The sequence below is a fragment of the Bolinopsis microptera genome, chromosome 1 (assembly GCF_026151205.1).
Source record: "Bolinopsis microptera isolate Bmic1 chromosome 1, MBARI_Bmic_1.0, whole genome shotgun sequence".
NCBI classification, from domain to species: Eukaryota; Metazoa; Ctenophora; class Tentaculata; order Lobata; family Bolinopsidae; genus Bolinopsis; species Bolinopsis microptera.
The window spans coordinates 5,679,842-5,699,202 of record NC_087072.1 but is presented as its reverse complement, the minus strand read 5'-3'; the positions used below and the strand labels follow the sequence as shown (position 1 = coordinate 5,699,202).

The window sequence follows — 19,361 nt, the reverse complement described above, 5'->3', positions numbered from 1 at the left end:
GAATTTAAAATTTTGGGCGAATTATTTATATCTGATTTTGGTTTGGAAGGGCGGGAAAACTTTACATGATGACAATGTAGTTGATGCAAGTTAAGATCAGTTGATGTTTACTTTGTCACAAAAAATTATACGAAATCGTAAATAGGTTAAAAACAATGATTATATAATGAAATAGTCTCTTAAAATAACTCTTATAATAACTGATGTGACAAAGTAAACATGTCTTGCCCCTATTTTGAAGATCTATATAGTCTATAACTTTATTAGAATTCAACATTCTTTCAGAAAAAATTGGTAGAATATTGTCCAGAACATCAGAGCTCAAGTTTAACAATTTTAGGTTAAATTTGTCAAAGTCACTAAAAATGTGACAAAATTAACTTTTCCTGCCCTAACAATTTCAAGATAGTGTGTAAAAATTAGCATAGGATGCCTTATTACCTAAATAAATCAATCCAAACTACAAAAAATATATGTTAATGTGATGACGATTACCTAACTGTAATAATAACTGATGTGACAAAGTAAACATGTCTTGCCCCTATTTTGAAGATCTATAATTGTATTAGAATTCAACATTCTTTCAGAAACGATTGGTAGAATATTGTCCAGAACATCAGAGCTCAAGTTTAGCAATTTTAGGTTAAATTTGTCAAAGTCACTAAAAATGTGACAAAATTAACTTTTACTGCCCCAAAAATATCAAGATAGTCTGTTGAAATTGGCATAGGAATTAGGATGCTTTATTGCCTATATTAATCGATCCATACTACGAAAAAGATCGGTTAATCTGATGAAGATGACCTAAATCTTATAATAACTGATGTGACAAAGTGGGGGGAATGCAACGTCAATTAATGTCAGTATTCCATAAAAACCCCAAACTGACATTGACATTAATTGACATTAATTGACATTAATTGACATTAATTGACATTAATTGACATTAATTGACATTAATTTGTCTTGAAATTTGAGATTATCATTATTCGATAAATATTCCAGGTATTCACGTCTATGTAAGTTAGACCGGTTCAAAAAAACAAAATGTCCTTGAATAATTATGAGTATGTTCTTATCTGTTGATCCTTAGGTTTATAGACCACAAAAAAAATTTCAGCTTCCAACTCTTCAATCTTCGGTCCCCACCGGCCACGCCCATATTTTATTGGTTTCTTATACAGGTAAAATATCTAGAATCGGCTTTTTTAGTATGAAGGAGCAATGTTAGCTGTTTAAGATTCGTTATTCAAATATAAATGTCATGAAGGCATTTCGTTTAATGTGGGTTTTAAGTTCTGATGATGTTGAGAACCACGCCCTTGGATGGCCACGCCTATTTAAGAAAATTAAATTTCGGAAAACCGTATCATTTTAGTTTAATTGTTTAATGATCTGAATTTTTTCACATTTCACATTTCCATATGTGATAGTAGTGAATAAATTGATGATATAAACGTTCTTAAGTGCTAAAAATATGGTAGAACTACATAATCTCTGGTCGAAAAATATCGTGTCAATTAATGTCAGTATTCCAAAATTTTGCAAAACTGACATTGACATTAATTGACATTAATTGACATTAATTGACATTAATTGACATTAATTGACATTAATTGACATTAATTGACGTTGCATTCCCCCCGACAAAGTAAACATGTCTTGCCCCTATTTTGAAGAACTATACCTCAATTAGAATACTATGTAACTTTATCATCAAAAAAATTTCGATAAACTAATTATTTTGCCTGCAAGGAACTGACAGAGTTATAATAATTTTTTTTGTGACGAAATGACCCTATTTTTGACCATTTTGCGGTAGTTTAATTGTGACACTGTTAACATATTACCACCCGATAATGATTTATGTGACTGGTGCATGGTACTAGCAGTGTTGTTTGATCCATAGTACGTAATACAAAGGGTTTAAGCTGGTATATCATTATTTGTTTAATTTCACACATGTTCAGATATCATCAAGATTATGTGACAAAGTAAACTTGTCTGTGCCTTCTGTGTTTTAATTCCTTGCGACTATATGATATAATAACAATTCCTAGCACTTCCAGGCCATTAAATAAACCTACACTACTCAGCATTGCTTATCAGGGTTCCCTAAACATTTTTCACATATTTTCTTAAATGTGTGACAGAGTAAACCTGAGTGCACCATCTAACGAAAAAGGTCATCAAATATGTAGGTAATGGTCATATGTACCCATCCAATCAACTGGACACTCAACATTATGGTCAAAAACGGCAGCAAGTGGTCCATATTTACTCTGTCACAAGTTTATAGTGTGACAATGTAACCATTTCCGTGCCGGCCGTATTTAAGCGATATCTTATCACCTGATTAAGATATCGTTATGTGACAAAGTTAGCCTAGAGGATGAGACGATTATCCTAACCATCAAGGGTTTGTGTAATTTCATAGTGTGACAAAGTCAACTACACTGTGCCTTTTAATAGGGTCACTTATATTTACCAATATCCTCAAACTCAAATGAACCTGTCCATATAATATAGTGAATGGAAATTTTGAACCTATGTAAACTCCTGCAAGACATCATGTACTACTCCTCATACATACATACATAAGATAATTTTAAATATTTTTTATTTGGAATGCTCATATATATTGTTTTATCGATTTGAATTGCAAAATAACTTATCAGTAACTCTCAGTCTGAGTCATGGATGATCATGTTGGAGCCTCTTGGCTTAATGAGAACAAATTGATGCTGTTCAATACTTCTCTAGAGAATGAAATTGACTTCAAAGTGGAAAGTTGGGAAGCTAATCTGGACAGTCTTATCAATAAGTACATTGTTTTTGAGGGTCATAGTGTTTTCAGTGAAGTTCAGTTATCAAATGGCAATGATGTTCAATCTCACAGTCATGCTTATCGATCCCTCTTGCGTGCAGCTATACAAGAGCTGGGACCAGAAAATGAGGATGACAAGAAACTTGTAGCTTTGTATGAACTTGTTTGGTCATTTTGTGAAGTTCTATTCATAGAACATCTTCCCGGGGGTTGTGTGCTGCCTTACCTAATGGAACTGATGCAGTGGCATTTCCCTCAACCAGTGGAAACTCTCAATGATGTTTTAACTTTTGAGGAGCCAATGGAACACCCCAAATTTTGGGATTGTGTGGTATCTCTTTTGTTTCAAGGACAAATTAATGAAGCAGTTGCATTACTGAAAATAACTCCAGATGGTGGTGAGCTTACTTCATTTCTGGAAAAAATGCCATTACTCAACAATTTTAGTGGCCATTCTCTATCCGAATTCAAGATATCTTGGTCGATGTGGCAAGAGAATTGTAAACAGAATCTTGAGTCTGCTAATTTTGTGCTTGATGAATCATCTGATATACTGGAAATTCTTTGTGGCAATCTTGATGTGTTTGTCAAGTATAAAGACCTAGCACAAACCTGGTATCATCTCATGACATCCTATTTACTTTACACCATGCCAACAGTCACAGTGGTCACCTTGCATCATCAAGCTAAGGACATGATGGGTATCTACAAAGATTATCTCAATCCTCTTGATGAGATTCTTTTCTCTGCGATGGAGTTTGATGCTCATTCAGTTCTTACTCAATGTATAACCCAGTTTAGAAATAACTGGTGGCTTAGTGCCCATCTTGCAGACATACTATACCATGCAAAACAGCTTGATGACACAGAACTCCAATATGGATGTTCTCTTCGTGAGTATACCCTCCTTCATTACGCATCTGAGCTTATTTTCCATGAAGATTTTTGGAGCATAGGTATGGACTACTTTATGGAATGCAAAAAGTTAGGAAAATCATATTTAGAGATTGCTGTTCCAAGAATTCCTTTGGAGAACCAAAACAAAGCTCTGAGAGTTTGGTCTGCCTGCGAAAAACATGGCCTAGTCTCGATTGGATCAAATGTGTGTAGAGTTATGTCGTCAGCAGCAAATCAAAGTGATCAACTTGGATTGGCCTTGATTTGGAGTCTCCAAGCCAAAGATCTGGTGAGTGTTACCAAAATTTCGGAGACGATTCTAGACAACTACATTGAAACAGGAGGATTCTCAAACCTAGACTTTTTGGACCAGTTGGGGAACAACAAATTGTTGAGTAACCGTCTCATGTTCCTTGGCAAGTACAGAGAGTTCCACAGCTTGATTAAAACTCAGCAGCAGAAGAAAGCAGCTGATTTGTTGGTATCTCTGGTTGAGTCTAACCTGGGACCTCCCCGGTTTCAGATAACGTTGTTGCTTGATTCCCTTCCTCTCATTAATGACGTTGATGAAACCTCTGAGAGCAGTGGCGTGGTTATGGACTCAAGACAGACCCATGTTTTACTTAAAGCATTGGAAGACATGCAGATCAAGAAGTTGTTAAAAGAATCTGATATGCAGAAAATTGAAACCATAAGATTAGCCTTGGTCACTAATTTAGCCTCCTCCTTTTTGAATGAACCGTGGTAGTTTATTCTTATGCTGCACATAATATTTTCCTTGACTATTTCAATAACTCTCACGTTCTATCAAGTTTCTTTTGATAAGTTGTGAAGTGCATCAAACAAAGATGATTTGAATTAGCTTTTTAGTAAGCTTTTGTATAACAACCAAGGATCAAGTAACGGTTCATAATTTTTAAATATATTTATTATTTTTAATTCTATAGATTAAACATGTTTGTTTTTGAGTTTTTCAATCTGACAATAATTTAAATACCTTTATTTGTGTCAACACATACCTGTTGTGTTTTACTGAATAAACAACTATATGACATAACCTTGCTCCATTATAAGTCGATAGTATTTCTTACGAACATATTCTTGTCAAGTACGATTAAGATGATATAATTTAAAACGTGGCATTGCTAGGTGAGTCTGCATATGATATATAAAAGTTATTGCACATTTAAATATAATTTTATATTCGAATAGGCGTTGTTCAATAACGTTTGGGTGCCGCCCCTAGCCCCTATATAAAAAACAAGATTTTTATTTCGTGAGAAATATTCGTACCCGTTGACAGTATTATTTGTAAGTTGCATGAGTCGACACTGGGCCGGGTAGTGAGTCGTGTGCGACAACAGCCAACTCCCACTATGCTAGATAACGATGTGGATATGGAAACGGAGAAGAAAGAAGGAAAAGGTAAATATAAACACACTTACAGCTGGCTCGATTTTCAAAATATTGACAGTTTTTAAAAGATTGTGTCATGTAGTGCACTTTTCTAATAATAATAATATGCAGATTGTACCGTTAGGACACGTGTTAATTTGCTGTTTGTCACCGGCGTGTCGTCTGATTTTTATTGTTAACTGATTGTAATTTTGTAGAGAAAGACTCATTTTCATCGAGCATCTCACTGAGTCCCTCAAATTTCTATGGATATTATGTTTTATTTCATGTTATATTATGGAGACTTAATTTCCAGACTTAATTTCCAGTTCTAAGATTAAATCGTTATCAGTTGAAGAGGATGTGATGGAGACGACCGAACAAGACGAACCGAACAAGTCCTCCGGGACTTTGGTCTGGACCTTGGACTTGTCTGAGTTTAACGACACCACATTCAGCCCTCCCCTCCTATGTCCGTAACCTCCCTTGGTGAGTAAATATTTACTACTTTGAATCGCTGAACTTGTTCTTAAAATTCAAGTTGCTTGGGTAGGTGAATTTTGTAGTGAGTACATACTATATTATGTGTTCTAAAGCTGGTAAATGTGAACCTAAATATCCAGATAATTGAATTAAAGAGCTGAACACCAACTTGAAGCTACAATGAAGGGTGTAGATCTAGCCTCCAAACTACAGCTACCAGATCGCAACCAACAGTGCAAGTGATATAATTGTATATTTCTATATAATAATATTGTAACTGTTATATCCCATCAGGCGGGTAATGTGTATACCCCGATCATCAAATGCAGCTGGATCAGAAAGAAAACCCACCCTGGGCTTCTTCCTCCAGTGCAACCCAATAGACGTACAGGGAAACAACAACGGCTGGTCGTGCTATGCTCGGGCTACTCTCAGTATTCTGTCCCGAGAAAAACCAGAAAATGACTTCAACAGACGTAAGATCTGCAACTGGTTTTGACATTAATATTATGAGATTATTGTACAATGTACATGGTGATTAGAGCTCTTTGTACAATGTATATATATTATATATACTATACTATACATGTTAACAATATCAATATTTACCATGGCAACCTGATGTGGCTTATGTTAAGGTGCTCATCGTACATTTTCAGGTATTAATCACTTCTTCTACGCAAAAGAGAATGACTGGGGATACAGTAACTTTATGATGATGGAGGTACAGTCTTCTTTATATTTTAGTGTGATTTGTCTTTCGTTTGTTCGTACTGTTCGTGTTAATCCAGATGATAATTAGCAGTAAGATTAGCATGTAATCAATCATGATAAGGTCCAATACACAAAGCATGACAGCCATAGTAATAGAATTCCTGATTCTTAGTTACCAATATAGCAAATAGTTGTGTTATCATTATTAGCGACTGGAACGTGATTGTACATTTTTGCTACACTGTGTTGCCGGAGTAAGCAGCACCTTGCTGTATCACACACTGTACACTATAATGTTGCTCAACTTCCTACTGGACCAACACATAGTCACACTTGTAGTACTAATAATATCTAGCGTATAGCGTATACATCACAATTTATGTTGGGTCCTCGTACATGCCATAAAAAGGATACAGGCCTGTATTGAATGGTCATGTGTTGAGATGCAAATACCCCTGAGGTCTGCCCAAATTAACTTCCCTCTCAGGGTTTGGAGGTATTATACAATATACATGTAACTATCATTGACGTTTTAAGTGTGCCTATTCCGACTGAGATATGTGTATTATTAGCTAGATGTGTACAGGTTTTAAATATTAATCCGTATTAATGTTGCGATGGATGACTTGGATGGAGTCTGGGACTACCATAGCAACACATACCGTCACCTCATTATAGCAGCCACACTTGTTGCCATGGCAACTAGCACTGGGGGCCGTGTTACATGTACCTTCCGTATACACCAGTAAGCTTGTATACCAGATATTATATAGTTAGTAAAGTGGTGTGTGTGTGTGTGTGTGTATGTGTGTGTGTGTGTGTGTGCAGTGTGTGTGTATATTGGTGTGAAATTGTAATTAGTTGAGCTACTATAGTTGTACATAATCACTATTTAGATATGCAGTTTATCTCATTTTTCAAGAAGGAAAGCTTATAAGCTTAGCTTTACAGTTTACATGTAAACAGTAAGCATAACATTGGACCCTAGCCTGGTGATGTACATCCTAGTGTATTGTGAGTGTGTGTGTGTGTGTGTGTGTGTGTGTGGCTCTGTGTGTAAACCACATTCCATCTTGCTACCCTCACTTTTGTTTCCAGTTAATGTGTTTCCAGCTGATCCCACCACGTTGTATAGTTAGTAAAGTCGGTGTTATCTGTATGATGGTATCACTGGTGGGGTGTCACTAGTACTATGGTACCCCAATATGAACACCTTGCTTGGCTTAACTTCCACTATTGTGGATGTGTACAATGGTAAAGTTGAGGATCTCGGGCTCAGCCCCTTTTTTATGGTAGACAAAGGCTGGAAGGATGAAGAGGTACTATACCTGAAACTTGTGTGAGATTGTTTAATTTCTCATCCCCATCACGTATAGTTAGATAGTTCGCTAATTTAGAATAATTAGTGACAACTGAGAACTTATATAATGTAAAACTCAAGCTCTGTAAATATAATGTAAGGAATATTTCGGAGAACTTAGGATTTTAGTTTAATAGTTAAGCAATTATTTTAACTTTCAGCACCACGCACTGATTTTCTGCCACGTGTTCTAAGTACAAATAAATGTTTTCTTTGTTTCACTGCCACGTCCTTATGTGTTAAATAAAACAAAACTACTATGTAACAGTTAAATAAACTAATTAAATTTCACTGTTTAAATAATACTCTGACCCAGGAAATTAAAGACCCGGCCAAAGGTTTTATCAAGGACAACAAGGTGAACCTGAAGATAGAAGTAGCTGCAGATGCTCCCCACGGTGTTCAGTGAGTTTTCTCCTCTCCCAGTTCCAACTTATAACATCTTACTCCTCTCTTAGAACTTTAAAAAACGGGATTAACAATTATTTTAAGATCGTATGTAAAGTGTTTTAGGACCGTTTACATGGTCTGCCAACCGTCAAGAAAATTTTGTGATGTTCGAGAAAATTCTAATTTGTATTTGAAAGTTTATTCTTATAGTTGGGACAGCAAGAAGTACACTGGTTACGTGGGGTTAAAGAACCAAGGTGCTACATGCTACATGAACTCTGTCTTACAAACACTTTACTTTACCAGCCAGCTTAGAAAGGTATGTTGCTTTACTACTTTTCCCAGGAATGCATTTTAACTTACACAGTTCAACTGTGCCCAGAAATGTATGTCAATTTAACACGTGAAGTACTAATATAATGATATGTGCGGATAAAAATGTTTTATTTGAGATATTGATTGAGAAAAATCAAATAACGTAATTTAATAGAAGGGCGGTACTTTTAAGGTGTTTTGGCATGCATGTTACGGCATTATACATGTAATATTATATGCCTACAATGTACATACTAAATAATAACAATTAACATATATATAATATATATATAAATATATATTTATTCATACATTATATGATAATATATTCTTTGTGCCATTATATAAGTATTGTGTATATAGTATGTATTTTATTTACCTTGGTAATTTGGCTGCACGACAAAGGGGGGCCCTCCATTATTAGGGGTCAGATCATATGACGTATAATTAGTGATGTGACGTATAATTAGTGATGTGATCCACCAGCTATGATTTACAGAACATGTGAACTCTACCCTATATCTAGCCCAGTTTAACTCCGTACTTTTGATTTAAATTAACAAGTCAATAGACATTTTTTCGTAGGATAATTAATCAAATTTACTGAATACTGAATACTGAATACTGAATACTGAATACTGAATACTGAATACTGAATACTGAATACTGAATACTGAATACATTAATTATAATTTACTACATATCGTGCCCAAAAACTGAGGCTACAGAAAACAAATACTCGATCTTGCTAGAGTATGTGGAGTAAAATGAACAGATATCGTGGAGTTGGGTATGGCAATTCCTTCGCCTCTTAGCGGGTGTCTTGCCAACACTCAACCTATCGATGTGAAAGTCAGTGATGACTTGCTGCTCTTTGATTGCTCTCACATACTCTTGAACAGAGGGCTTTGGGCGATGCACTCGGGATTTAAATCCTCTGTGAAAGCCCTCAACCATGTTCGAGGTTCGAGGGAACTCCGGATCCCGAATGATTCTGGCGAAATGGTTCCAGAATCCTAAGGGATATGCAGGGAGAAGCCTCACCTCACTGTCCACAATGACTGACCCAAGGTAAGTCTTCTCAAAATAATTCACTATAGACATTAGCTTAGGATAGTTTGTCTGTATATAGTAAGTTATTTCGTAGAAGACTTCCTCGACATCAGCCACCGGAACAAAAGCAAGAAACACAACAAGCCTTGCAGCTCTGGCAAACAGTTTATCTGTAAAGTAAATCTTCTTAAAATTCTTCTGAATGTTCTTTTGAACAGCTTGACAGAGGTGAAAGTATCCAGTCTGAATGCTCCGACAGTGTCTTCATGTTCCTGCTCGTGGAGAATACGATGACTCTGACTCCCCGATCTGTAGAACCATCAAAGAGGACAAAGGGTTCATCTCTTCTGGTGGAAGTACATGTAGGAGGGAGAGTAAAGTCTTCTGAGGTAGTAGCCTCCTGGTGCTGGGAGGATCCTGACGCTGCAGCTCTGGAACGTTGAATCACTCTGGCCAAGGACATGATGTTAGGGAGAGTCTGGTTCACTGCAGGAGAGGTCTCTACCAGGGCTTCTGATATCAGGTTCTGTGTCGCCGAAAGAGGTTGATCTTCAGCTTTCCTCTTCAGGGATGTTAGGACTTCTCTTCGTTCTGGGGCTGCGAGGTCTGCTTCGTGGTTGTGGGTTTTCGTACTCAATCTGAGAGAATCGTCTGAGAGGGATAGATAGCAGAGACACGGACACTTCGTAGGGAGTTTGTGCTTGCAGCACCGCCAGGAAGATGTGAGGGCTGAATCCTTGTTCTTCTTCCGACAGTAGATGAATCCATCAGAGTCAAGTAGCTGTTGAGATCCTGTCCGACCAGAGATGAATTTGGAGAAGGTAGGCATGTTGAAAGAATGTAAGAATGCGATACTATTGTCTTTCATCTTTCAGTATATATACCTAAGAACACTTGATCGGCTCACTCTCCTTGCATGCCTTTGGCACGTACGTCTCACATCCCTTGATACGAGAACCCCCTTTAGCAAGAGCTCCCGTCCCTTATGTGATCTACGAGTCGAGCAGTCAGATCATGTTTACTTCTTAATGTACAGCTATGATTTACAGAATTGACATGTGAACTCTACCCTATATCTAGCTCATTTCTGGGTCTACTGATGGATCACATGGATGGATCACATCACTAATTATACGTCACACCACTAATTATACGTCATATGATCTGACCTCTAATAATGGAGGGCCCCCCTTTGTCGGCCTCCCGGTAATTTCATTAAATTCTTTAGTTACTCAGATTACAAATGCAATATATGAAAGTAATGATATTTCGTAATCAAACAGTGGTAATCATGTTAAGTATAATCTGTTTAATGTGAGGATGCGATAACATGCTACAAGATACAGTAAGGGGGCCTTACCAAATTATCCGCCCTATAAATCAGACTCTATTAAATATGATATTTTTTAAATGACCACTTATTTCTAGTTTAGATGAATGCTTTTTAGCTCATGATTTTAGTTGAGCCTGACAGAAAACTGTGTTCAAACTACTATTATATAATAGAGCCATGTACTGATAGTCAGTGTACATAATCAGCAGACATAGCATATTATATAATGATACAAATCTCAATTAACAATTAAATCTCAGGCAGTATACAAGATGCCTACTGACGGGGATGATGTAAATAAAAGTGTAGCTCTGGCATTGCAACGTGTATTTTATGAGTTGCAAACGAGTGACTGTGCTGTAGCTACCAAGAAACTCACAAAATCTTTCGGGTAATATTTCCATTTATGTTTTTTTACATGTCTATGTTTATCAAGTTATCGGAATTGTTATTTATGTGCGTGATGCTGTTTTGTTTTCTTTCAAATAATTTGTCTAATTCTATGTTTCATTCAGATGGGAGGCTCTGGACTCTTTTATGCAGCACGATGTACAGGAATTCTGTAGAGTGGTAAGTCAGCATTCATTTTCTTCCGGGAAAGCTGGTCACAAGTTTAAGAAAGTAAGAAGCAAGCATCGCCGCGCCTGTTGTGTCGAGTGCTTACACCACAGCTTGCAATTTCGAGCTTTTAGCGCCCAGCTTTTCACGGTCAAGGTATCTTGTCACATTTTCACCATCTTATGTTTGCAGCTTCTGGACCACATGGAAAACAAGATGAAAGGTACTTGTGTCGAGGGTACGATCCCCAAGTTATTGGAAGGAAAAGTCTGCAGCTACATTTCCTGTATGAACGTTGATTACGAGAGTAAACGATCTGAATCATTCTTTGATATTCAGTTAAATATCAAAGGAAAGAGAACAGGTATTTGAATATAAGCTGATGATTTATAAGTATATAGCTATTGTAAAAAAACTGTCTTCCAAATCTGTTCAGACGACCCTGAAAGTTGATGGTTCCCGTTGAATTTTGCCTGCCGCGCAAAAATAGATTGCGCGCCCGCTAAAATATCTTTTTGTACTAGCAAATATTTGCAATACTTGTTTCTGGACATTCATATTTATGCATTGGGTGATTCTGCGCATTCACACTCGCACAAGTTTACTACGTCTGGATTTAAGAGAAATGCCATGCCTGGATTTTAAAGAAATTTGTGACGTATTTCTGTGTGCTTATTTAGTTATGGTCCGAACAACACATACATTTAAAGTAAGCGGATTGTAATATGTGTTGTATCAAACGTATATGAAGCCGGTAATTCGTATATATTAACATACTTGAAACCAGAATACCACCAGGCACTACCTCTTTGAGATCAATGCAATGGTAATTAATCTCTTAAAAAGTTCTTGCCAAGTGCCAGTTAACTTAGGATGCAGAGTCCAGACGTGAAGAGAAACGTGTGAAATTTCCTTTGTTTACTTATGATAACATCGACCACGTCGGCACGTCCTCGTTTTGTTAACCCTTGCTTAGCGGATCAATTTCTAGTGGACTTTTTGAGGAGGCATAAAATGGATTAATTTAAATAAAGAGTTGTATTTATTTATCATAAGCTTACTCAACCAATTTCGCAGTTATCGAATCATTCGAAGACTATATAACCCCCGAAATACTGGAGGGAGATAATAAATACGATGCCGGAACGTACGGACTACAAGACGCCAAAAAGGGAACCAAATTCCAAAAGTTTCCCCCAGTGTTGTATCTCCAATTAATGAGATTCCAGTACGACCCCTTAATGGATATGAACGTCAAGATAAACGACAGGTTTAGACCTTTAATAAGCTTATATCTATCGTAGAGATTTCTGGGTCCTTAACATTTCCCAGGCTTTTACCTTCATACAATCATACTATGTAGTGACCTACGTTTTGCTCGTATATTATTCTTATTATTTCAGATACGAGTTTCCCGAGACGTTGGATCTGAATGAGTTTATTGAGAATCCTACAGATAACGAGAAGTTTTCTTTGTTCGCAGTTTTGGTGCACTCTGGTGACAATCACGGAGGTCATTACGTTGCTTACATTAGTCCTAAACTTGATGGCAAGGTATTTTACTCGATTTTCTTATGGTTGAATTCTTTTCCTTGTGTTTCATGGCTACAATAATTGACATTTCTCCTACAATTAAGTTATGAAACTGTTATAATGACTCCTCTGAAGGAGATTTATAATTCACCCTTTCAGTGGTTTAAATTTGATGACGACGTTGTTTCCAAATCAAACCGAACCGAAGCTATCGAGAATAACTTTGGTGGGAGTGAAGATGAGAGTCTAAATGTGCGACACTGTACCAACGCGTACATGTTGGTGTACATAAAGGAGTCTCAGAAGGACGATGTGTTGACGAATATCATTGACGATGACATTCCTATCAATCTTACATCCTTTTTCGAGGAGGAGAAAAGGGAAGAGGCCCTGAGAAGGAAGGAGAAACAAGAAGCTCATTTGTATATGTCTGTTGAGGTAAATAATATTATTTTGAAGAGGTTTGAGAGAACAGTAACCACGAAGTACGAACACGGCTGAGGAGCCGCTGTCTTCAATATCATTAACAATACAAGTATATTTTAAAAACAGCCCGATACTCTTATTCCCAAAAGAGCAAACATTTATGATATCTTCCAGGCAGTAACAGATGACCCCTTTCACGGATACCAAGGCAACGATCTACTAAACTGGACCACTGCTCGACCCAGTGTATACCGGGTTAAAAAAGAGAGTTCAGTTCGGGATATGGAGGAAATGATCGCTGACAACATGGGTTATCAAGTGGATGGTATTAGGTTGTGGGTCTTCCAATCTCGGGCCAACTCTACAATTCGTCCTGCTCCAATAGAAAACGAACGGGAGAAAACTATCTGGGAAGTAGCAGAAAAGGAAACTCCTCTCAAAGTGTTCATAGAGACGATTGATCAGAGTAACCCATCTAAAGGGCTTATGCCCTATAAGAGAGACGAACAAAACATCATCTTCTTGAAGTATTTCGACGTCATGACAGACACCATGTATTATCTTACCCACGTGTTCTTGTCCCCTGACAGTTGTATCGGTTAGTCAATTACAGTTTCTTGCTTATTATATCACTCAATAAGGGATCTTTTGCATATCAGATTTTGGTCATTTAAGCCCTCGCCCACACTCAGCCATTTTGAAAATAGCTATCGTGTAGAAATTACAATCGTAAGCATTGGCTCATTACGTAATATTTGAACGACCTCCAAGGTCATACACATTCAAATACTTGGAATATTTCACATTCACCAGTCTCCTGACCTGAGGTTTAGTATGTACATCTCAAAAACACTACCATTTCCAGGTGACGTGTTCCAGCACGCTAGAGATAAGATAGGTCTACCAGCCAATGTACCTCTGGCACTATACGAAGAGGTACACGCAGGGAGAACAGATGAGCTGACTCCTACCAAACTTCTGGGCGAGGTATGTCCTCACAAAACTGATTTTTAAATAGATCGTCATTAACTAGTTCAATAACCTTATTTTTAATTTGAAAATAGTATTAATTATTATATTATTTTGATATAAAAGTAATGAAAACAATGGTATTGCAATACAAGTTGCATACTGTGTGGCCGGATGACAACTAAACTAAACTATAAAAATATACTTGAAGTTGAATATATAATAATAATTAATTCGGATCAACCAACACATAGCAGGAGCCACATTAACGTTGGGGCCGTCTGGCGTCTACCAAAATTTAGTATAACGAACAATAACAAACAATCAACATATCATATAATCGTAAAAATATGGCTGATTACAATACAAAGAAAAGACAATGAATAAATTAAATAAATCGGACAGAAGAAATTAAGAAAACTTTACTAATAAAGTTAATATTTAGGTTGAAATAGACGGTCTCAATAAAGTTCTTGTATCATTGTGAATATGTGTGATAACATATTCGTGATATTAATTTTAAAAGCAATTCACTCAGATGGAGGAAGTGTTTGACGGTGATATCTGGGTGATACAGAGAACAGACCTGACTGGCAAGTTCCACAACACCGTGGACGACTACTTTAGGGACCTCAACAACAGGATCTCAGTTCAGTTCTGTGACAAAAACAACCCTGCTGACCCCGGCTTCCACGTCGTGCTGAACCAGAAGATGACGTATAATGAGGTGGCCGAGGTGGTTGCTAATTGTATTGACAGTGAACCTAACCTCATTCAGTTCTTCAAACCCCAGAGGTGAGTGCAACTAACCTCGTACGTCATTTTATTACGAAATTATCAACTTCATCTAGAAAATGTTTGCTCCGCTAAATAAGTGATCACCAAGTTGTTTTTAAGAAATATAGCAGGATATTTCTTCCATTTTTGGATTCGATTTGTTACTGATACTGACTATCTAACTTTTAAATTTCAGTCATCGTGATATAGCTGGTTACGCCATCAAAAGTCACTTCGAGGGAACGCTGAAAGACCTGTTTATGTCGTATGGTCAGAGAACTAAATCTCCTAAGAAACTCTTTTATCTAAGGGTATGTGCAGTCTCCATTGTCTAACTGTTAATCTTAATTGCAAATCATTTCTTTGCGCATAAAGCTACCATGATGTGATGATTGGCTCTAAGAGGGAATACAATATATAATAACCCAACACCTAGGTAAAAGTAATACCTGATAACCTAATTTCAGCTAAACATCGCGATATCGGAGCTAGAGAGCAAGGATCACTTTAGATGTACGTGGCTAAACAAACATCGCGAGGAAACCGTTCTCTCTCTTTACGTCGCTAAAAATGTCACTATCTCCGAACTCTTGGAAGAAGCGAAAAAACAGGTTTGAATGCAGGTTCTGAATCGAGGGGCTTATAAACTCACCGAGAAATCATATCTTCGTAGAAAAAATGCTGGAACTAGTTTTGGATTGCACTGTGTAAAACCGTCCTGCTAGTTTATGTAACACTGACTGTAACACTGACTGTTCCCTCAGATCGAGTTGTCACCAGATGGTAGTGCTAAACTGAGACTACTGGAGGTTTACAGCTACAGAATACACAGGGTCTTCTCTAACGGAGTTAGTTATCACAACATACAACCTTCCATGGCCCAACAAACCACTTGCTATAGAGTCGAGGTAAGATGAAGTTAATGGATAATATCATGTACTTAAAGATAAGTACCCGGCCATATTGACTGCGTTTCAATTTTGACTGCCAATTGATTAAACTCAATAATTTCTTACAGGAAATACCGGTCGAAGAGACCAGGTTAGGACCCAAAGATTTCTTGATTCCAGTGGCTCATTTCCACCAAACAATATTCCAGTGCTTCAACCACCCTTTCCTCTTCAAGTAAGTACTATCCAGGGGAATGATTAAACTGATACATTACACTTCCTTCGGGAGAAGAAATTTTATAACTATTTAAGCTGTAATTTGTGTTTAAAAATGTAAATTTATCTAAGTATTGTCTGTTTTCAGAGTGACAGAAGGTGAGGCCTTACAATCAGTCAGAACACGAATGTTGGAAAGGTTCAAAGATATTTCAGAGAAAGAGTTCGAAAAGTACAAGTTTTCTCTTATTACTCACGGACGAATGACACCTCTTAACGATGGTAATAATTACTTTTGATTAATCCGCGACTAATTTTTTTTGCTCAATAATAAGTAACTGTTTTTGATGTTTGTTTGTATTATTTTTCAATCATAGACGTTTTGGTTCGATAATGAGTTATCATTATTATTTCAGACTTTACGTTCAATTCAACGGACTTCATCACAAATGTGGACAAGGATACTAAACCAAGTAAGATAATATTAATAAGTAGAATCGTATTACAAATTTCTTGTTATTTACTGATAAATTACTAAAAAGAAACACAAGATCTGCAAAACTGAGTTTTACCTCCCATTCCAGTAACAGAGGCACATCTTGACGTGTTTCTCCACTCGCGGCCCTGGCTTGGACTGGAACACGCCCTCAAACCGCCCAAACGATCCCGGTACACTTACGTCGAGAAACCAGTCAAGATACACAATCAATAGTCTAGAAATTGTGAGTATATATATTTGTGATATTTATATTATTGGATCCAAGCTAGAAGTATAAATGTTGGAGATTATGAGGTGTCTACCGAATTGTCCCCATGTTTTCATTAAAGATTTATAATTTTAAACGTTTGTTTGCATGCTTTTAAAAACTGGCTTATTTTAAATGGTGTTAAAATTAAATTAGTCTTTCATTTCAGAAGGGGTTTAGGACCAGTAATTTTGTGTATAAGGAGTTACGTAAAGACGCTGGAGTATCAGATCCTAGCTAAGATGCTGGACATGGAGGCACTATTCTAGTATATATTTCACACGTTTTGTACATGATAGAGGATATCATGCCGCCGCCGCGTGTACCATATATACCTCGTGGCGCGCGGCCTGCAACTCTGACTGCCGCGCCACTTGTGTAAATGTGCACGTGCGGTGGTGCATTGTGCACGTGTTAACGATAAATACACCATTCAGTGCAGGACAGGACAGTATATGAATGATTAGTCTTCTCCTTAATGCGGGAGTATTTGATTTTTTGTTTCTTGCTCTGTATTACTATTTTTGCAGATGCAGGGGGTGATGATAAATTTTGTCGTAAAATGTGATTTAAAGTATCTTTGTAGTGAACTTGAAGTTCGGCTTGTCCTTTATGCTAAATGCTGCTAATTACCTTTATTAGCTTTATGTTGAATGGTTTCAACGCCTGAATATTCTTGGGGATATTGTAGGGCTGGAATTATGTTAGAATATCATGTGCATTTTAAGTGTCATACTTATATCATTCTTGTTGCTTGAGGACACTGCCTTTTGATATAGTTTTTGAATCCTACCTGTGGGACTATATACCATGTTACTTATACTCCGTCACTATTATATTAGTAACTAAATAAGCGTGGGATTTCGCAAAACTGTTCCCTTATAAATCTATTGAATTTTCTACGGTTAATATTGATGATACTGCTTTATGATAAGTAGTTTATTCCACCAAAATGCGGGGAGCTTCCGAAAATACTGTGTATTTCCGAGAATGCAGTCGATAAGATTTTCCAGATACAATAGCTCACGTGTTACTCCGCTTCACAGTTGCGTGGGGAATTTTTCTTCTAAGGCCAGAAATGAATAAATTTGTCTCATCTGAGCAGAAGATTTCAAATGAATAATTTGTAAAAATTTGATTGGTTTTCATTTTATCTGATCAATTCGGGCTTTACGATAATAATTCACATAAATTTGTGCTGATCGTATAAATCAGGTTGTTGTAGCTTTTTCTTTAAGTTCTATGTTCGAACTTTAATCGTCCATTCTCGGTAATTTTCGCTATCTTCAATTGAATTTGGTCCATTGAGTGAAAATAGCTGAGTAACACGTATCACTATCATTTGAGTTTCAAGTTTGCAATCATTCTTTTACACGCGATAAATGGTAAAGCCGAGCTCAAATATATGTTACACGTGTATACTGCATTTAGCGTTTCTTTATTAAATTAGTAATTTTGACCCGTACCTACATATATTTATAAATAATAACGTAGTTTTATTTTTCATTTAATTTTCCAACCCCGCAGTTGTAAGCACCTATTGATGGAAAACTTCACGTTCGTGAGGTATACGACTTACAATTCAAGTAATTTCTCGTCGCGTCTATCTACAATAATTTAACATAGAAATAATTAACGCTCTACTGAACCCTCCGTGGGACAGAGTGAGAGACGTGCACCACCGCGACTCGCCGCCGCGAAATTTTGACCCAGACCGCGGTCTTAATGACTTTGAGGTATTGCTATTGCACTTGTAGCGCGATGCGTTACTGTGCCGCGCCGCGCACTCAATGAGGCTTCTCACAGCGACATCGGCTAGATCGGCGAGATGCGCTACTGTGCCGCGCCGAGCTGCCATGAATTGACATCGTCAATTAACTATTGCACATTGGCTGTCAGATCAACAATGAACAAATACAGCTGTTAACGATCAATTAGTTCTTCAATGTAGTCGTAGAGTGATATTAAGAAATCGATTCATATATGATATACATCAGTTACACAACCAAATTACCATCATGTACACAGTACACAGGGGTGGGCGACAATTGACCCCCGACAATATAATTTAAAACAATTAACCCAAGACCCTAACAGTAACCCTAACCCTCACAGTAACCCTGACCCTGACCAGGACCCTAACCCTAACCCTAACCCTAACACTACTCTAATCCTAAACCTAACCCAACCCTTACCCTGACCCTGACCCAGGACCCTGCCCCTGACCCTGACCCTGACCCTAACTAGGTAGTGCGCCATCGACAGTGAGCCGCGCGTGCCGACTGTAGGATGGGTTTTTTAGCGCTAATTTCGGCCAGCACAATTTTCTTCAAACAAATAGATATTTAGTATCCTTCCCGACCTCCAATTGCAACAAAAATTGATAAGCTTACTCATAAACTTACAAGGAAAGTGTCCGAAAAATTTAAAGCATATCCAACCATCATACATCATGTTACAGCTAAAAGCAGCGTATTTT

The 19,361-nt window shown here is 37.2% G+C and overlaps 3 protein-coding genes across 7 annotated transcripts in view; all 3 read left to right on the top strand.

Annotated features, from left to right (window-relative positions):
- Window positions 1-2,684: 2,684 nt before the first annotated feature.
- LOC134820587 (nuclear pore complex protein Nup85-like) lies at window positions 2,685-4,742 on the top strand. The gene has a single exon (XM_063831061.1). The coding sequence runs from the start codon at window positions 2,697-2,699 to the stop codon at window positions 4,470-4,472; it is 1,776 nt and encodes a 591-aa protein (XP_063687131.1). The 5' UTR covers window positions 2,685-2,696; the 3' UTR covers window positions 4,473-4,742.
- A 284-nt stretch (window positions 4,743-5,026) lies between these two features.
- LOC134822691 (ubiquitin carboxyl-terminal hydrolase 7-like) lies at window positions 5,027-18,371 on the top strand. Its single transcript, XM_063833889.1, is given in 24 exon segments — window positions 5,027-5,149; window positions 5,472-5,581; window positions 5,583-5,608; window positions 5,897-6,078; window positions 6,262-6,326; window positions 7,993-8,081; window positions 8,277-8,385; window positions 11,028-11,158; window positions 11,283-11,337; window positions 11,518-11,689; window positions 12,403-12,595; window positions 12,729-12,879; window positions 13,018-13,296; window positions 13,459-13,882; window positions 14,150-14,271; window positions 14,792-15,048; window positions 15,227-15,341; window positions 15,498-15,641; window positions 15,795-15,938; window positions 16,049-16,155; window positions 16,285-16,418; window positions 16,553-16,609; window positions 16,721-16,858; window positions 17,052-18,371. Coding segments are annotated over 23 exon segments (3,243 nt in total). The 5' UTR covers window positions 5,027-5,100; the 3' UTR covers window positions 16,849-16,858; window positions 17,052-18,371.
- The window catches only part of LOC134822701 (C-Maf-inducing protein-like), a 78,936-nt gene continuing 70,824 nt past the window's right edge, over window positions 11,250-19,361 (top strand). For all 5 annotated transcript variants that reach the window (XM_063833926.1, XM_063833909.1, XM_063833901.1 and 2 more), the window contains exon 1: window positions 11,250-11,260. The gene's annotated coding sequence lies outside the window, so the exon portion shown is untranslated. The remainder of the gene's footprint in view (window positions 11,261-19,361) is intronic.